At 37.5% G+C, this 20,864-nt stretch overlaps 1 protein-coding gene across 9 annotated transcripts in view; it reads right to left on the bottom strand.

The window, feature by feature from the left end:
* def8 (differentially expressed in FDCP 8 homolog) overlaps positions 1-20,444 on the bottom strand; it is a 179,906-nt gene extending 159,462 nt beyond the window's left edge. For 2 of the 9 annotated variants that reach the window (XM_052582287.1, XM_052582290.1), the window contains exon 1: positions 20,263-20,441. Coding sequence is in view for 6 of the 9 variants with exons in the window: in XM_052582279.1 (XP_052438239.1) it covers positions 6,045-6,105 (61 nt within the window). In the remaining 3 variants the exon portion in view is untranslated. Of the gene's footprint in view, positions 1-6,044; positions 6,204-6,307; positions 6,488-20,262 lie in introns of all 9 variants that reach the window. The other 7 variants (XM_052582279.1, XM_052582281.1, XM_052582280.1 and 4 more) reach the window with 7 other exon arrangements.
* Positions 20,445-20,864: the final 420 nt, after the last annotated feature.

The following is a 20,864-nucleotide window of genomic DNA, read 5'->3' as shown; positions in this document are numbered from 1 at the left end:
CACATCAGTATTTCTGATAGGAACTTAAATTGTGAATGGATTTTGGATAGCTTGAATGGTTTTGCCGTGGTGATTTTTTTAAATGACCTTACAAAGGGAATCATTATTGTATTTTTAAATTGCAGCTTCCAAACTCGTCAAAGATTTTTTTCATACAGATAAATAAGTAATTCTGAGGAAATATGCATAGTTTCACGGCTTTACAACACTGTATGGATAACAGAAAATTAAAAAACTGTCAAACATCTCATCTCACTCTGTCCCTCAGTTTGAGTATATGTGCTTAGACTTCCATTGTCTGAGAGAAATAGCGCCCCTACAGGTTCAATTCCCGGACTTTTACTTTCACTTTTAAATCGGTTAAAAATACAAATAAATACTTAGATTTAATTCACACTGACAAGCTAACCCAACATATCTGATTATTACCGGTTCAGGGCTCATGGATAAATTATTTCTGGCCAGAGATACGTGAGAAATAGGAGAGATGAATCACCGCTGTGATCACGAGCGTCTGGAGTAAAGAGCTCAGAGAAAACGAATTTATTCCTGTTTTAAAGCTTTTAAAAATAAATTATTACAGCGATATCACACAATCAACCAATTAGAACACACCAAGAGCTAAATTCAGATGTTTTTGAACTGTTTGTGTGAAAATGAAATATTTGTGGCTGCCTATCTGAAATCACGCCTCCGATCAGCGCGTACAGTGTCGAGCTCAAAACAAACGAATTTATTCTTGTTTAAGAGCTTTTTTAAATAAAATATTACCACAAATGCACACAATAAACCCATTGTAACACATCAAGAGGTAAATGCAGGTGTTTGTGACCCGTTTAAGTGTGCAAGACTATTTGAAAGCGCGACTGGCAGAATAACATATATCTCTCGAGCTGCAGGATTCTGTCTTTCGTCGTACGAACGAACACATCACGGACAAGATTATTTCAAAATACATAATAGCTTGGCGAATATAAACGAAAACAGCCACGTGAACATAAACTGGATCTACTGGATTTGAATATTAAAGTGACCACATTTACCACTTGCTTCTGTCTTCAATTTTAATCTATATAAAAAAGGAAACTCATTCGACTTGGCTGCTTTTTTAATGTGTGCGTATTTATTTATTTACCTTTTTATACATTTTGTATAATTTCATAGTTTGTGTATTACAATTATAAAAACAAAAATAAATTTAGCCACTCACATAGAAATAGCTTAGGCCTTAACCTTTTTCTGACAGTTTTAGGGATTTTTAAAAATCCTAAAAAAAACTTATTTGTGCTGCAAATAATAATTTCAAACTCATTTGATACTGACCTATGACATCCTGTGACATTATATTTATTTGAATTTACATAATCTCATAGATGTAACAGTAAATCTGTTCAGCTCACAGATCAATACTAAGCTGTAATGCAAGCAGAACTTTCACAAATGCTTATGAGTCATTTAAGGATTTGATAACACTGTAAAATAATGTCTAATTTGTTAACATTAGCAAATGCATTGATAACACTTTATAATAACTGCACTCATTAGTAAATAGTCAGTTCATGCTTTATAAAGCCTTGTCCCAATATTAATAGTCAGTAGTAAGCAGTTTATAAATACAGCTATAAATAGCTTGTCCTTGGTTTATAAGCACATTTATTAAAAAGGAGAGTAAAGGGTCAGTTATCTTCCTATGAAAAATAAAAGATAAAAATAAACAAACAACAACACAGATTGATACAGAACTCAGAAATTTTATTGTGGATTTATGATAAAATCAGCCTGTAAATGAATTCATACTCCTCCTCATACTACTCCATACTCCTTTTTCAACATGATGCCAATATACTGAGATGTTAAATTGTGAATGGGTTTAGGATAGCTTAAATGGTGTTGCCATAGAGATTTATTAAAGTAACATAAAAAATACAATAGTTATTTTACTATATCTTTAAAATTGTTCATTCTAATTCTTCATAATTTTTTATATAAGTAGAAGTCCTCATTTGAAGGAAGCACAGTAAGTTTCATAGCTTTATCATTTTCAAGAGCCAGCATAAAATTAAAACTATCATAACTTATAAATCAAGCTTGCAATTCTTAGTACCTATAATGGCCACCAGAGGGAGCTATAGGATTACTTTTAAATAATTATTGGAGAAACGAGTATGATTTAAATAATTTATAGAAATCTTTCAAATAAAATAATATGTATTTTAGGAATTTTACTGATAAAATGACCCTCACTTAATTAGAATAACAAGCTGAAGTATTGTGAACTGTATATTAAGAATAATTCTTTATAGGCTTTATGGACAGATAAGTTTTAAGTGACTCTTGAAGGTTCAGCACCACATCCTCTTTTACCACTGTTTAAAGAATTAATCTTACAGAACAGGTGTGAATGAATTTTGGATAGCTTGAATGGTTTTGTCGTGGTGATTTTTTGAAATAATAGTAAAAAAGGAACCAGTAAAAAAAAGTGCAGCTTCTAAACACTTCAAAAAAATGTACACATAGAAGACAAGTCATTCTGAGGAAATATGCATAGTTTCATGACTATACAACATTATATGGATGACAGAAAATTAAAAAACATACATCTGATGTCACTCTGTCCCTCTGTCACTGTGTGTGTGTGTTTGTGTGTGTTTTAAGTGAATTAGGTGTGAAACTATCAGTGAGCATTTAGTCTCCAGCGCCAACATTTTACAGAACTGCCACTTTCCTGGAGTCTCCAGAATTACTCTGTGTCAGGTTCTGAGAGATCTAAGATTCAAAAAAATTATTTAATTAGAATACCATGAAGTATTGTGAAATACTATATATTAAGACTTTATATATAGGCTTTATGAACAGATTAGAGTGACTCGTGAAGGACCAGCACCACCGCCTCTTGTCCAATGGTTTGAGGAATATATCTTCCATAATCCGGGATTAAGATTTAGGAGCTCTTTTTTATTACACCCCCTTTCCTGAAAGTCTGTCTTGCAGAATTGACTAAAAATTAATCTTCACATTAATTCCTAATTATTTTGCAATTCTTTTTGTCAGTTCTTCTTGACCTGTTTTTTTCTTCTTCTTTTCTGACCTCATGACCCAGTCAGCATTTTTTGTACAATGGCCAAGTCTTAACTTATCAATTTCTGTATTGCATTTGTGTTTGATATTTCTCATGGGCTTTACAGTTTGAGTTAAAACTCCTTTTTAGCGCATTTCATCTGTAAAAGAAAACATGCCCAATAATTCTGCACACATGAATATAAGGAGTTTTTCTCTTCCAGCTTTCCTGGACTATTGTATAGCACTCATAAATGATTAAATAAAAAATAATGGTAGTTATTAAGATTGATATGGTTTGGAATTGGTAAAAAGTGCTTGGAAAAAAATCACAATAAAACAATGTTTTAATGTTTAAGTTTGGAATATTAACTGACATGAATGAATGCTATATAAATATTGTTCATGTTAACATAATGTTTAGAAATGAAATATTATTGTAAAGTGTCACTAAAGTTATATATATTGTTCTGTGAATGTGATTTTAAAGTCTTGATGATTCTGATTAACCCTTTAACTGCCTTATCCTTTAAAACCTCACTGCCAGAGGGATATTGTGAATGCATGTGCCCGCTGGGCACAGTTTACCTGATGCCACCGGGGTGGCGATGGCATTGGTGGCTTGAGCCCGCCATCGCTGCTTGCAGCTATATTTATTATTATTATTATTATTCTTCTCCAAAATGAATCGCATTTTTGAGGGCCTAAACATGCTCGAAAAGTCATGAAACTTTGCACACACCTCAGAACTGGCGAAAATTTACGTATGATATGGGTTTCAGAAGTGGGTGTGGCAAAATGGCTCAACAGCGCCACCTATACACGTTCAACGGTGTGCGCCTCGAGCTATGTTTCATGTACATGTATGAAAATCGGTATACACATGTAACTCTCCAATACCTACAAAAAAGTCTCTTGGAGCAAAATCCGAAACCCAACAGGAAGTCGGTTATTACTAATATTATGAGCAAATTTTGTGTCATTTTTGTCATTTGCATGCGTTGTATTTTAACGAACTCCTCCTAGAGATTCATTCAGATTAACACCAAATTTGGTATGCCTAATCTGAAGGCCTTTGCGTTGTTAAATTGCGAAGCTTTTGAGTTTTCGTTAATGGGCGTGTCCGTGGCGGCCTGGCGAATTTCGATGATTCGCCATGAAACAGGAAGTTGCTATAACTCAGACATACAATGACCAATCTGCCCCAAACTTCACATGTTTGATGAGACTCCTGACCTGAACGTATTGACATGCCCATATTCAGTTATAGTCATAGCGCCACCTATTGGCAACAGGAAGTGACATATTTTACACTGCGATGAACTACTCCTAGAAATGTTATGACATCAATGTATTTTTTGTGGTCAGTCTAATCTAAAGCCCTGTGCGATGTTAAGTTGTGAAGATCTTGAGTTTTCGTTAAAAAGGCGTGTCCATGGCGCCGTCACGAAATTCGATGTCTCGCCATGGGAATAAAAGATGTTATAACTAAGGCATAAAATGTCCGATCTTCCACAAACTTCACATGTGTGATAAGAGTCCTGGCCTGAACACATCTGAAGGCCAAAATTCCATCAGGTGTGGCAAAATGGCTCGATAGCGCCACCTATACACTTTCAACAGAGTGCGCCTCGAGCTATGTTTCACGTACATGTACAAAAATTGGTACACACATGTAACACACCAATACCTACAAAAAAGTCTCTTGGTACGAAATCCGAATCCCAACAGGAAGTCGGTTATTTAGAATTTTCTCTGCAATATTGGCGTTGTTTTTGCCATTTTCAGGGGTTGTACTTTAACAAACTCCTCCTAGAGATTAATTCAGATCAACACCAAACCTGGTCAGTGTAATCTTAAGCCCTTTGCGATGTTAAATTGCGAAGATCTTTAGATTTCGTTAAAGGGCGTGTCCATGGTGGCCTGACAAATTTCGATGTTTCGCCATGAAAAAGGAAGTTGCTGTAACTCAGACATACAATGTCCAATCTGCCCCAAACTTCACATGTTAGATAAAACTTCTGCCCTTAACAGATCTACATGCCCACATTCAGTTATAGTCATAGCGCCACCTATTGGCAACAGGAAGTGACATGTTTTACGCTGCGACAAACTACTCCTATAATTTTTTTGAGATTAACATATATTTTGTGGTCAGTCTAATCTAAAGGCCTGTGCAATGTTAACTTTTGGAGATCTTGAGTTTTTGTTAAAGGGCGTTTCCATGGCGACATGACAAAATGTGATGTCTTGCCACAGCAAGAGAAGTTGTTGTAACTCAAGCATAAAATGTTCAATCTTCCCCAAACTTCACATGTTCGATAAGAGTCCTGGCCTGAACACATCTGAAGGCCAATATTCCATTATAATGATAGCGCCACCTGCTGGCAACGGTAAGATTGGCACATATATGGGATATACTTTGATATATTCCACTTATATTTAGGACATTAAATGCATATTTCTCAACGTTCACCTTTTTACTAAAGCAACACGATGGCCCGTTCATCGCTGCTTGTAGCTTTAATTCTTCTTCTTCTTCTTCTTCTTCTCCGTAATGAAGCGCATTTTTGAGGGCCTAAACATGCTCCAAAACTCACGAAACTTTGCACACGCATCAAGACTGGTGAAAATTTACATCTGATATAGGTTTCAGAAGTGGGTGTGGCAAATGGCTCGATAGCGCCACCTGTTAAATTTCAACGAAGTGCGCCTCGAGTTGTGTTTCACGTACATTCATGAAAATCGGTACACACATGTAACACACCATTACCTACAAAAAATTATCTTGGTACAAAATCCAAAACCCAACAAAAAGTAAGTTATTTTGAATTTCCTGTATGATTTTTGTGATTTTTCCATTTCCATGCCTCGTACTTTGACGAACTCCTCCTACAGTTTTAATCGGATTATCTTAAAATTTGGTGAGGGTCATCATAAGACTTTTGTGATGTTAAATTGCGAAAGTTTTGAGTTTTTGTGTGTACCTGGCGGCCTGACAAATTTGATGTTTCGCCGTGAAACAGGAAGTTGCTGTAACTCAGGCATGCAATGTCCGATCTTCCCCAAACTTCACACATGTGATAGGTGTTCTGTCCTGAACAAACATCCATGACCAAATTCAGTTATAGTCATAGCGCCACCTGCTGGTAACAGGAAGTGACAAGGTTAACACTGTTATGGACTCCTAGGAACATATTAAAAAGCATCAACAAGTGTTAAATAGGCTGGCAACATACTAGATACATACCAATACATGCTAGCAACACTTAGCTAAGTGCTAAAGCATGCTACTAATGTAGTGAAAAAGGAAGTTGCTGTAACTCAGGCAAGTAATGTCCGATCTTCCCCAGACTTCACACGTGTGATAGGTGTTCTGTTCTGAACAAACACCCATGACCAAATTCAGTTATAGTCATAGCGCCACCTGCTGGTAACAGGAAGTGACAAGGTTAACACTGTTATGGACTTCTAAGAACAAATTAAAAAGTGTCAATAAGTGTTAAATAGGCTGGTAGCATGCTAGAAACATAACGAAAGATGCTAGCAACACTTAGCAAAGTGTTAAAGCATTCTACTAAGGCAGTGAAAAAGGAAGTTGCTATAACTCAGGCAAGCAATGTCCGATCTTCCCCAAACTTCACACTTGTGATAGATGTTCTTTTCTGAACAAACACCCATGACCAAATTCAGTTATAGTCATAGCCCCACCTGCTGGTAAAAGGAAGTGACATGGTTAACACTATTACAGACTCCTAGGAACATATTAAAAAGTGTCAAAAAGTGTTAAATAGGCTGACAACATACTAGATACATACTAATACATGCTAGCAACACTAAGCTAAGTGTTGAAGCATTCTACTAAGGCAGTGAAAAAGGAATTTGCTGTAACTAAGACAAGCAATGTCCGATCTTCCCCAAACTTCATACGTGTGATAGGTGTTCTGTCCAGAACAAAAACCCAAGAAAAAATTCAGTTATAGTTATAGTGCCACCTGCTGGTAACAGGAAGTGACAAGGTTAACACTGTTACAGACTCCTAGGAACATATTAAAATGTGTAAACAAGTGTTAAATAGGCTGGCAGCATACTAGATACATACTAATACATGCTAGCAACACTTAGCTTAGTGCTAAAGCATGCTAATAATGTAGTGAAATAGAAAGTTGCTGTAAAAAAGGCAAGCAATGTCCGATCTTCCCCAAACTTCACACGTGTGATAGGTGTTCTGTCCTGAACAAACAACCATGACCAAATTCAGTCATAGGGCCACCTGCTGGTAACAGGAAGTGACATGGTTAACACTGTTACAGACTCTTAGAAACATATTAAAAAGTGTAAACAAGTGTTAAATAGGCTGGCAGCATGATAGAAACATAACGAAAGATGCTAGCAACACTTAGCTAAGTGTTAAAGCATTCTACTAAGGCAGTGAAAAAGGAAGTTGCTGTAAAAAAGGCAAGCAATGTCCGATCTTCCCCAAACTTCACACGTGTGATAGGTGTTCTGTCCTGAACAAACAACCATGACCAAATTCAGTTATAGTCATAGCGCCACCTGCTGGTAACAGGAAGTGACATGGTTAACACTGTTACAGACTCTTAGGAACATATTAAAAAGTGTAAACAAGTGTTAAATAGGCTGGCAACATACTAGATACATACTAATACATGCTAGCAACAATTAGCTTAGTGCTAAAGCATGCTAATAATGTAGTGAAAAAGGAAGTTGCTGTAACTCAGGCAAGCAATGTCCAATCTTCCCCAAACTTCACACGTGTGATAGGTGTCCTGTTCCGGACAAACACCCATGAACAAATTCAGTAATAGTCATAGCGCTACCTGCTGGTAACAGGAAGTGACAAGGTTAACACTGTTATGAACTCCTAAGAATAAATTTAAAAAAGTGTCAAAAAGGGTTAAACAGGCTGGCAACATGCTAGAAGCATAATAAAACATGCTAGCAACACTTAGCTAAGTGTTAAAGCATGCCACTATGGCATTGAATAAGGAAGTTGTTTTAACTCAAGCTAGCAACATCCGATCTGCCCCAAACTTCACACGTTTGACAAGAGTCCCGTAATGAACACATCAGCATGCCCGAATTCAGTTATAGTCATAGCGCCACCTGCTGGTAACAGGAAGTGTCATGTTTAACAATTTTATGCACTATTTGCAACACAATAAAATTTGCCATTGTGTGCTAATCATGCTAGAAATATTTTCAAACATTCCAACAACACTTAGTATGTGCTAAAGGATGCTATTAATACTATGAAACAGGAAGTTGTTGTAACTCATGCATACAATTCCCAATCTGCCCCAAACTTCACATGTTTTATAAGAGTCCTGGCCTGAACACCACTAAAGTCCAATATTCAATTATAAGTATAGTGCCGCCTGCTGGCAACAGGAATTACTTATTTCATACTAACTTAAACATGAGATGTCTGATCTGCCTGAAACTTTGCATGTTTGGTAAGAGTCCTGGCCTAAACACATTTACATGGCGATATTCAGTTATAATCATAACGCCACCTGTTGGCAGCAGGAAATGTGGCAAAAATATTTACTATTTTATAAGCATATGGCCCAACGTTCACGGTTCCTCCTATGGGCACCGGGTGGTGGTGAGCCCGGGTGCGAGGGCCCGTTCATCGCTGCTTGCAGCTTTAATTATTATAATAATTCCGCTTCTTCTTCTTCTCCCAAATGAATCACATTTTTGAGGGCTTAAACATGCTCAAAAAGTCATGAAACTTCGCGCACGCATCAAACCTGGTGAAAATTTCCGTCTGATATAGGATTCAGAAGAGGATGTGGCAAAATGGCTCAACAGTGCCACCTATACTAAGAAAATCAACAGCCTTCCAGCCATGTTTCACGTACATGCACGAAAATTGGCACACATATGTAACACACCAATACCTACAAAAAAGACTCTTGGAGCAAAATTCTAAACCCAACAGGAAGTCAGTTATTTTTAATATTATGAGCAAATTTTGTGTAATTGTTGTCATTTCATGTGTTGTATTTTAACGAACTCCTCCTAGAGATTTCTTCAAATCAACACCAAATTTGGTATGCCTTATCTAAAGGCCTTTGCGATGTTAAATTGCGAAGATCTTGAGTTTTCATTGAAGGGCGTTTCTGTGATGTCCTGGCAATGTCTTTTTTGTGGTCAGTCTAATCTAAAGGCCTGTGCGATGTTAAGTTGTGAAGATCTTGAGTTTTCATTAAAAGGCGTGTCCAAAATGTCCGATCTTCCCCAAACTTCACATCTGTGATAAGAGTCCTGGCCTGAACAGATCTGAAGGCCAATATTCCATTATAATGATAGCGCCACCTGCTGGCAACAGGAAGATTGGCACATATATGGAATAAACATTGATATATTCTGCTTATATTTATGAGTTTAAAACGCATATTTCTCACCGTTCACCTTTTTACTAAAGCCACTCGCTGGTTGTGAGTCCGGGTGCTAGGGCCCGTTCATCGCTGCTTGCAGCTTTAATTTTATTTTAAATTCCATTATGTCAGTTGAAAACACTGCAATTTTGTTTTAAAATACAATAAAAAACAAAAAAATAACATTTAGACAGACCGGTCTTGAGACCACTGCAAACTCGTGAAGCCGAGAAGTCATGTCCTATTGGTTAGAGAGTTTGACTCCTAACTAGGGCTGGGTGATATGGAGCAAAAAATATATATCAATATATTTTGCTATATCTCGATATACGATATATATCTCGATATCTTTACAGGAAAAATAACCCCCCCAAAACTACTGCAAAAACAAATATGCCAAATATTAAATGTTTAGGGGCCTATGAAACGTTTTATTTCTTTCTTCACCATATGTTTTATTGTTATCTAATTCTGTGTTTTAACAGGTGTAATTTTTAAATGCATAAAAACAGCCTTATGTGAAATGTTTTTTCCCTTTAGAAATTATGTGTATTTAAATTTTCTGGTTATCAAATGAAGGCATCTTTTAATTATTTAAAATTAAGCAAACTTTATTTTTTGGTAAAGGGGATTTACTATTAAAAATAAAACATGGAAGAAATGTTGTGTGATTATTCCTTAAAAAATCATGTTCGTTTCATTTTAATAGTAGTAGTAGTAGGCTATGTACATTCTGCTGAACAATAGTAATAGATTTCTGTCAAATACTTTTATTTTGACGGGTTTACAGTTATAGTTCTGTGTATGTGATGCTACAGTCTATGATGTGATATGAGCTAGTTTTACTCGAATCAAATGGTCAGATAATCATGAAGTGACTCTCAGTGCAGTTCTGGAGATGTTCCTCATGTGTTCACGTCTTTATTTAATGAGAGGAAAGATGCTGAAATCACTGCAGCGTCACGCGAGCTTCCATGTGTTTAATGAATGAAGACGCGCTTCTGCGCCATTGATTAACACAGACACGCAGAGCATGCAGGATTCATATTTAAATAGACTTTTCCAGGTTAATATTTGCATATATTAGTACATATCGCAATTTGATGTAAGTGCATGACCTACTTTTGATTCATTCATTAAAACTTTGACAAATTCTGTGACATTCAGCGTTAAACTGTAAATTCCATTTTTATGACTGGATTCCGCGATTCCTTCCGCCCTACAGTAGACATCTGCCTGCCGTTCGCCCTACGCCTTAAAACAGAAGTATCTTCATATAATGGAGCCAGTTGTCCTTTTTTTTCTTTCTTTTTTTTATTACTTTTTTACTTTTGTTTAGACTAGTTCTCTACACGCGAGGGGAGAGGGGACAAAAGAAAGGAGGCGGGGGGCGAGCGAGCGGGGGCGAGCACAGCACAGAGAATGCAAACAAGCAAAGTGGCGGAATCTGAATTAAATATAAACAATATATCGATATATACTATATGTCAAAATCCGTATCGTCTTTAAAAAATATCAAGATATCGCCCACCCCTACTCCTAACCCTAGGGTTGTGGGTTCGAATCTCGGGCCGGCAATACCATGACTTAGGTGCCCTTGAGCAAGGCATCGAACCCCAAACTGCTCCCCGGACGCCGCAGCATAAATGGCTGCCCACTGGGTGTGTGTTCACAGTGCGTGTGTGTGTTCACTGCTCTGTGTGTGTGCACTTTGGATGGGTTAAATGCAGAGCACGAATTCTGAGTATGGGTCACCATTAGGGCTGTCACTTTTGTGAAAAACTCATTTTAAATTTTTAAGACATACGTGTTCATTGAATCGATTGTAAAATTGATTTTCCATGTCTAAAAAAAAAAACTTCAAATAACGGACGAATGCAAAGAGAGTGCTGGAAACGCACAAGTCAGCAATATTTCTTATTTATTGGCATGAAGTTTCGTGCAGAACAGCAACAGGAGTGCAAAATATTCGAAAAAAAAAATTTATGCAGAGGGGACGGCTGCCATAACAAAAGAAAAACATCACTGCAGGCTTCAACCCAGCTGCATTTATGATTTCAGGGTCCAGAGCAGAGCGTTTTTTATCCACTGAATGTCCAACTGTTGAGAAGACATGCTCCGACCGCACTGATGTCCCAGGGACACTCAGGTACAGCTGCGCAAGGTGGGGGTATTACCGGTCGCTGTCTTTACATTAGCCGCGTTTCCACTGGCAAGCTTAAACCGGGCGTGCTAGTGCGTGCCAGGGCCAGTCGCGTTTCCACTGTCACTTCCGGGGCTTGATCGTGCCTCGCCGGGGCTTCCTCGGGGCCAACGGCCAGGTATTTTTGGCCCGATGAAAACCTTGGGCCAAAGCGGGCCAGCTGGAGCTAGAAGAGGGGTCATGAACAAAGGTGGAGTTTCTCCGTGTCTGGAGAGCGTCAGCGCGGATCATTTCAGAAAGATAACAGCTTTAACACCGGTATTAAAGACTTTTTAAAATAAGTTGAGCTCAAAACTCACTCTTAGTTAGCAGCAAGTGTTTGAAATAACTTGATCCGATGTGGATTATAATCACTAAACATATTTTATAATTTATAATAATAATTTATAAGCGATGTAAAAGACTATGCACGCTAAACATTAATGTTACCATAGTAAACATGGTAAATATGACCGCTTGGATAAATCGGACGTCAGCTTCTTATTCTCTATCACAATTGTGTATCTGTTAAGTAACATTTTATGTGTTGTCTCGTTTCAAGAGTTTAGCTCCACGTTGGATTTCATCAACATATAATAATGATTTTAGTTCGGGAGCTTTTATAAAAATAGAGAGTCTGCACATAACGATCATTTCAGAAAGATAACAGCTTTAACACCAGCATTAAACACTTTTTTTTAATAAGTCAAGCTCAAAACTCACTTTCATATTGGATTATAATCACCATACAAGGCAGAAATATTTATAAACGATGCAAAAGACTGTGCACGCTGGGCATTAACATTACCATAGTAAACATGGTAAATATGACCGCTTGAAGAAATCATCAGCTTCTTATTATCTATCACAATCGTGTATTTATTTACTAACTTATATTATCTATCACAAGCCTAGTCTAGAGAGTTTAGCTCACGTTGCCTATCATAAAAAAATATAATGTTTTTGTTTGTGAGCTTTTATAGAGATATTATCATTCATTCTAAATGTGAAGTATAGGCTATACTGTGGCTACAAATAAACATAAACAGACTCGGATAAGCAGGCTATTTTCATAAGCGTTAAAAATAAAAAAATAAAATAGATATAAGTGTATTTATGTGTGATTAATTTTGAGTCCTGATAAATTAAATCAACATGATCAATGTATCACTTATTCTATAGTAAAACATCGATGCTTTTGAATTTGAATATTTAACAAAAGCATGCAAACAAACGGCTGCTTTTATCATGTTTGTTTTGTGATCGCGCATGTTCCAGTGACTTATTTCTTAGTTTTCTGATAACTTCTCTTTGTTGGTGAAATTTTGAGGTTGCATGACGTTGTTCTGAGAGGCGTGTAAAGGGGCGTGTTTTAGTGACGCACAGCGGTGCTTCAAGCTTGACTGTGGAAACCCTGCAGTATTCTGGCCTCGGTGCTACTGGCCCGAGGCTATTAGCCCCACCCGGCCCGCTTTAAGCCCTGGCTCGCACTGGCCCAACAGTGGAAATGTGGCTATTGACTTAACATTGAAATCATTCGCGCCAGATGCTATATTCGCATTTGGGGTGAACGCAGAGAGGTCGCTTTCGACGTCACTGGGTCTTGTAGGTGTGTAAAATTGCTGGTATTTTATATCTAGCTTTCGGGAATTCTTTATTTTCTTGTTCTGCTTGTTTGTGAGTTTTGCTGAATGTCACTTTCTCTTTTTTTCTCACTTTCTCTTTCAAAGAAAGAACAGGGTCTGGGTCCAAATGCATGGAAATATCGGGGGCATCATGAGCGGACACCGACGCCTCGGGGGCATTGTGAGCAGACACCGCCGCCTCGGGGGCATTGTGAGCGGACACTGCCGCCTCATGGGAATCCTGAGCGGGCACCACCACCTCGTGGGAATCCTGAGCGGACACCGCCGCCTCGTGGGAATCCTGAGCGGCCACCACCGCCTCGAGAGAATCCTGAGTGGACACCGCCATCTCGTGGGAATCCTGAACGGACACCACCGCCTCGGGGGCATCGTGAGTGGACACCGCCACCTCGTGGGAATCCTGAGCAGACACCGCCACCTCGTGGGAATCCTGAGCGGACACTGCCACCTTGTGGAAATCCTGAATGGACACCGCCGCCTCCGGGGAATAGTAAACCGACACCGCCGCCTCGGAGGAATCGTGAATTGGCACCGCCACCTCGGGGGAATCATGAACGGACACCGCCGCCTCTGGAGCTCTCTGAGCACACACCGGGGGGAATCGTGAACCATATCTGCGGCTTCGTGAAGGCTAGCTGCCTCGGAGGGAAAATCAGCGCATATTTAGTTTCATCTCACTCCAGTCTAACTTTAAACTAAATTATTTTATAGGTAATTTACTACACATTATCATAGGCCTATACATACTGTGGATTATTAAGGCTAAATTTTACTTTACACTCTTGCTAAATGGGGTAAGCACTATTTTAAGCGATATTTTATTTTTCTGCAATATATATTGCGATATTTTTTCTTACAAACAAAAATGGGGTGAGCACACTTACATTCTCATTTTAAATGATTTAAACATCGACACCATCGTGTCAATTATTTAATATGCTCGAGGGTGAGAGAGCAAGACTTCACAAAGGAGAGCTCAGTTCATTGTCACTGTCTCTGAGACGTGGCTCTCTCTCCGCGTGCTCACCGAACACAGTGCACGAGTAACAGCTTCTCAGTTGAGCTTTTCTGTGTCTTGTGTTTGAATGCTTTAAACTCTTTTTAATGTTTAAATCGACAAGTGGCAAGGCTTAAAAACACGTGAAAATGGTAAGCTTTTGTGACCACAAGCAGCAGCGCCCTGTCAACTGTCCTGAGCATCTTTTTAGGCTGGCCTCAGATGGTTGAGGGTTCGCCAGGGGCACCCCCTCAGCTGTGTGCCCCTATAATCGTCACCACCTTTCACCCCACTAGCGACGACCCTTGGATCAGCTAATTTTGATGTGAGGGAGAGAGAAAAGACAGAACTGAAAACAGAGAGTGCCTGCGCGGGGGTGAGATGCTGTGCTCTCCGTCACTTCGTCAGTAGCCTGCTTCACTCACAAAACTCAATTACAGATTAAATAATGCTTTGGCGGGACAAAAAATATTTTTGGCGGCCGCCAAAAAATTTTCAATGTAGGAAAAACCCTGGATTTATATTGTGTTTACACACACGTGTTCTTATGCAGTAACATTACACAGATGCAACTACCGTGCAACTATGTTGTCATCCTTGGCCTTGAGCTTGAATTTATGAAGAGTGTTTTGCCACTGCAGTTTTTTTAGGTTTGGCATATGATGAAACTACTCCCAATTAAATCAACTTTGTACTTTTATAAATCACATGCACTTAGGCCACTGACATTCTGACCTCTTTGTATTAAATATCTTTTGTTGTTTTGATTATAGATAAAATCTATAAAAGACCCTTATTTACAATACTTGTTCCTAAACATCAACTTTTCACATAGAATTACTGTGTTCATTACAATGCACAGCTTTTTTTTTACACATTAAGCTATGAGGTTTTGAAAAAAAAAAAATGTATGTATTGTTTATGAAAGGCGGAGAAAAGTGAAGACTTTAGTGATGAACCATGAATAATTGTTTTACATTCTTTACTAAATGATGGAAGTCACACAGGAGTATTGAATAGAGTTGGTTTATTTCAGCTTTGATTGTTTAATATCTAGTTGGGTTTTTTTTTTTTTGGGGGGGGGGGGGGGGGGGGGGATCTTTCATATATAGACACAGAAGTGCCTTGAATTTTTTTTTTACCACACTTAAATATTTTTTTATTTAATATAAAAATACATGAAATGAGTCCTGGAGCAATCTAGAAAAGTAATGGGCTGAAAGCCACATGTCTCATGAGTTTCTATTTCAAATCTGAATAAGATATCATGAAAAATGAGACTCCTGCTAATATTTTTATGAGACTATGTCTACACCCCCCACCCCCCAAATTTAAGAAAATATATTTCCCAATAGTATTGAAGGCTTCTAAAAACTATTTAGTCAGTAAACATACCACTGCATAGTTTTTTTCAATTATAAAACACTAGACAGTAACTTAGATATCATATAAGTGATTTATTTGAGCACTAGAAAAATACAATAAGAATAATTTGAGTAAGAAAAATAAGAATAATAAGAAAAATAAAAAATATTTAACTTTGTTTGCCAATTACAGAAAATGCTGAGATTGCTAGAAATGCATTTACAATGAATTATGATGCAAATAAGTGCTCTTGTGCTGATGGCCACTTATACAGATGGTAATAACACAAATGTGCCATAAAAGTAAATAATCCACTCTCTCTATTCATATAGACACGTTCACTTTGATAGCCGTGATCATACAGTAATAGCTAGCTGATTTGGGCTGATTTGCACTCAAACAGATGGTATTCATGCAGATACATTCACATTCAACATAAAACACACTCTGACATAAATAAAAACTGTTGAAAAATTAAACAAAGAAAAAGGTGATCGCTATAAGTTCCGCCTCCATCAGCTGACAGGTGCGTCAGAGCGCCAAAATTCAAATATACTATCGGTCGCCTATCTTTCATTCATTCTTTTTTTCCGGTGGATCGCCTCATTCTGTTTGTGACACTGTAAGCTGCAAAATCATGCTGTTTATTTTAATACCAATCACAGTTTCCGTCCTTGAGTTATTCCATAATGGATGCAAACAGTTCTGTCGCTGAACAACTGAAACGTAAACAAAGGAATTATGATCCATATTACAACCTTATTGCTTCGTTGGACTAAATGTGCTTCATGAGATGTCGTTCAGTGGACTAAACCGGGATTTACAGCTGTGGATGTGTTTATGACTCATTATTACAACGGATCTGGTATGTACAGCGTTTCCATTGCTCATGTTTTATATGTACTGCTAACTCAAATGTAGCAAATACAGTCTTTATAAGCTTTCCATTGAAAAACAGCGATCTGTCGTCGATGCTTGAGGCTTAGATCTTTATAAAGATACGTAGTTTGTCAAGATTAAATTTGTCCCGTTTCATTTAATCTATTCATGAACACTGACAAGTGCAAGTTGAGGTGCGTTCAGGACGAGGGTGTCGGGGTGCAGGCTAAGAGGTTAATTCGGATGAGAAAGCATTTTTTTTATTATTAAATGGCTTTATCCTTGTCTTGCCAGTGACTGCGTGGCGCTGCAAAAGACACATTTTGCAGTATTAAGGTTAATGATTAATCAATTAATTGATTGTTAATTTAAACGATGATCGATCATGGTAATGATCGAAAATTTACATCCCTAATTCAAACACGAGTTTTAAGCAGTGTAGAGTAATGCTTGTTGTTATTCGTTTCTCCGATCACAAATGCAGACATGGTTTTATGTTTATGTGGCGTAATACACAACGCATCGCATAAAAATACACTATATCATTATAATCAGTAATTATGGCCCCACTGAATGCAACAAATGCCTCATTTGTAATGGTTTTATTGGTTTTGTTTTGTCATGCCCAGAGATGGCATCACAGTATGGTAATGGGCATTACATTTCTGTCACACGCTTGAGGCATTCAGCCAATCACAATGCACTGGATAGCTGGCCAATCAGCGATTAGGCAGAAGCAGCGATGGTCATGCATATCTTTCAGTGAAGCACGGTTCTGTGATCAGCAGTAAAAATCTATCCAAAGGCCAGATTGCGCTCTCGCACTAAAAATCCAAATATGCCCGAAGAAGAAATCCAGGAAATGCCTATAGCTGTAGCTGAATAAACTGAATATTTAACTGCTTTATTGATTCAACATGCCTTATAATCAGATGAAATGCTAATCGACATAACTAGGGTTGCCACCCGTCCCTTAAAATATGGAATCGTCCTGTATTTGAGAATAAAATAGCTCGTCCCGTTTTGAATCAATACGGGACGGGGTTTGTCCAGTATTTTCGGATTTGTCTTCAGTGCAGCATCTCATGCAAATCATCCCACCGACATTCTGTGAAGACTCATCCAATTCACCCCCTGATTGGTTTATACTCGATGCCATCAGTGGATTGATTGGTTTGTTTCAGGTTCACAGGCAATCAAGGTCAGAGGAGGCTGGGTCTCTTGACAGAGAGTCGATTTGAAAGAATTGCGGATGCAAAAGTACCAACGAGAGTGGGAGGAATCAAATACTTGGCTGGAAAGTGTCAGCGGAAATGAGTATCAAGCCAATTTCACAATTTGTCGGCGAGTGTTCTCTGTTTCGCATGGTGGCTTGTCAGATGTGTGACAGCATGCCTCGGGATTCATACACTTTACAACAAAGTTCATTTATTAGGTGTACAATCAGACACATAAGCATTATTTTAATAAGAGATAAGAGAGATATTTAATAATAAAAATACAGTGCCTATGTGAAGCAAATAAACAACTTAACTCATTTATAATTTAAATGATTGCATTTTTCAATAGGCTACTGTAGAATTAACAATACACTATATAAAAACATTAACTTGCTAATAATAATAATAACAAAAAAATTGTGTGTTTTACATGAATTTAGAAATGTTTATAGAATTGGTTATTTATTATGTGGTTTCACTGTTTGGATGGTGTTACTGTCTGCAAACAATGACAAATATTTTATCCAAAATCTGTGTTCATGCCACCTTATACAATTACTAAAGTTAATTAGCAATTAATATTTTTATGAAAAAATGTTTTAAGTTGTGATTTACCACCACTGGCACAACATTGGACCTGTGGTTATCACATGCGAATAATTGTGCAGCCCTACTTAGAATACAATAAATATGCAGAAGGATTTCCATCCATCTCACAGAAGGATTTGTTCTAATCACTCGACTGACGTTATGAAGTGAATCTGGAGTTAAAACATTATTAACCTTACACCACATAAACATATTGCATTACACCAAATATACATTATGTTCTTTTTAGGAATGTCATATGACCCCTTTAACATTGAGACAGATGGCCTAAGCTATATATTAAGGCATACCATAATGCATGGATCTAATATAATGTTACACATCATGTTTTTCCCCAAACTCTCACTTAAAACATAACATATAACATTTGCTTGAAACACTTAAATACTGTAATTCTGTGCAAATGTTTAATTTTATCGGGATCGCGTGCTGCCAGAAGTGTCTTTATATGTGCTCTGATAAGAGACAACGTGAGAAGCGAGTAGAGAAAAGGTACTTTCTCAGAAAATGTACAAATAAAGATAATTTTAGATGTTTAATTACTATTTGATCATTGCGATAGCTAGACAAGAGCTTAATGAACTCATTTTTGTGAAAACCTAAAATTTGACTAAACATTTTTTTTTTTGCCTGTAATTTAAAATTAGCCCATGCACATTCCAACTCATTTTGCCAGCACGGGTCACATATAGTCTTTTATGCTATTATTATACTAATCCTATTTTATTGGGCAGTTGTGACCTAATGGTTAGAGAGTCAGATTTGTAACCCAAAGGTCACAGGTTCAGGGATTGAATAAACAGTGCTCTCTTCCACCATCTATATCATGACTGAGGAGCCCCTGAGGAGCCCCTGAGCAAGGCACCGAACCCTCAACTGCTCCCCAGGGGCCACAGCAAAATGGCTGCCCACTGCATTTGTTCACTACTCACTGCTCACTGTGCACATAGATGTGATAAATGCAAAGCACAAATTCCAAGTATGGGACACCTTTCTTGGCAACACGTAAGGTCACTTTCATGTTTTATTGTTACTATTCAACTCTCTCTATTTAATTTACTACTTACTACCTTTATTGTTTGTATTATTCTGTATTATTCTACACTTGATGTTTAATATTTGCTTTTACTTATCTATTATTATATTATAGTATTATACTATTATACTTATAATTTACTGTTTACTACTCACAATTTTATTACTGACTTGCCTATTACCATATATATTGCATGCATTATCTGCTATTTTACATCACTTTACACTGCAATGCACTTATTTAATACTATTTATACTGCACTCTACCTAAAGGGTTATTAATATTTGTTATTGTCTGTTTAGAAGTATATCTGCACCTTTTTAGCACTGTAAAAATATAGAAAACAGCCTGCCTGCTTGATTTGTATACGATTTTGTTCCACTGATGGGCAATTATTAGTACTTAAAGATGTACAATTTTGAAGCCATTTAATGATAAAAATGAAATAAGTATTAATTCCCATTGTATATGATGGCTTTCATGTTAGCGCTAATTTAACTGCAATTCATGTTTTTCATGCACGATTTAAATGACAGCTGGTGAAATTGTACACTAAACTGTTTTTTTAAGTATATGTTTGAACGGACAGTATCAAGTTAATTAATATCTCGTGTTAGCATGAGATGCATCATCATATAGTGCTAACGTTACTAACAAGGACAACTCTCGCGTGAAAAACACCGATAAAGTCAATAACTGCATAAAATGTTCAGCATAACATATGTACATATTATTGAAACAGATAATGAATGGAGGATTGTACAATATAAAATCAACTTGTGGTGACAGCAGACAAACTGAAATTTAAGCAGCCTGCTAGCCACTTAGCATGACATCTAAATGTAATTTGTGTTATTGTCTTACGCTTTATGCAGCTTCAGCAGCGCTTCTTCATCGTCGCCATCATCCCAAAAGACAGGCTGATAAATAATTGATGGCAACTGTTATTAGTTGCTTGGATTTACACGCTATGTAGTAGATGGCATTTGCTTTCCTGATGATTGTTCAGTGTGTGTGCGTTTGTGTGTGTGTGATTGTAGCGACTTCTAGTGCTTCCAAGGAGCATTACAAAAACAATAGCCTCAGAATCATAATTCGCTTTATTCGCCAGGTGCCCGTTTCACTAAGGAGGTTCAACCAACTCTGAGTTTAAACTTGAACTCTGAGATGACTTACCCTGAAATTAGTTGGTTTAATCAACTCTAAATTTACTGACCCTGAGTTAGGCTCGTACACCACAGCTGTAAAAAGCCATTATCAATGGAGCGCTGATATTATGATTGACCATGGCGTTCCCGCAAAAAAGCCGTCTGCATACTTCAGACTCAATACAAATGTAATTCTACACAGTGTTATATCACAGGTGAAAACTGGCAGAACGTAATTAGATTAATGAACAAATAGTTAATCATTGTATGGTATCTCATGGCACGGGCGTAATTTCCTATGGGGACACTTTTCAAAAT

The sequence above is a fragment of the Carassius gibelio genome, chromosome B18, assembly GCF_023724105.1.
Source record: "Carassius gibelio isolate Cgi1373 ecotype wild population from Czech Republic chromosome B18, carGib1.2-hapl.c, whole genome shotgun sequence".
In the NCBI taxonomy this organism is placed as follows: Eukaryota; Metazoa; Chordata; class Actinopteri; order Cypriniformes; family Cyprinidae; genus Carassius; species Carassius gibelio.
Note: the sequence above shows the minus strand (reverse complement) of the source record. Positions and strands in the feature narration are given on the sequence as shown.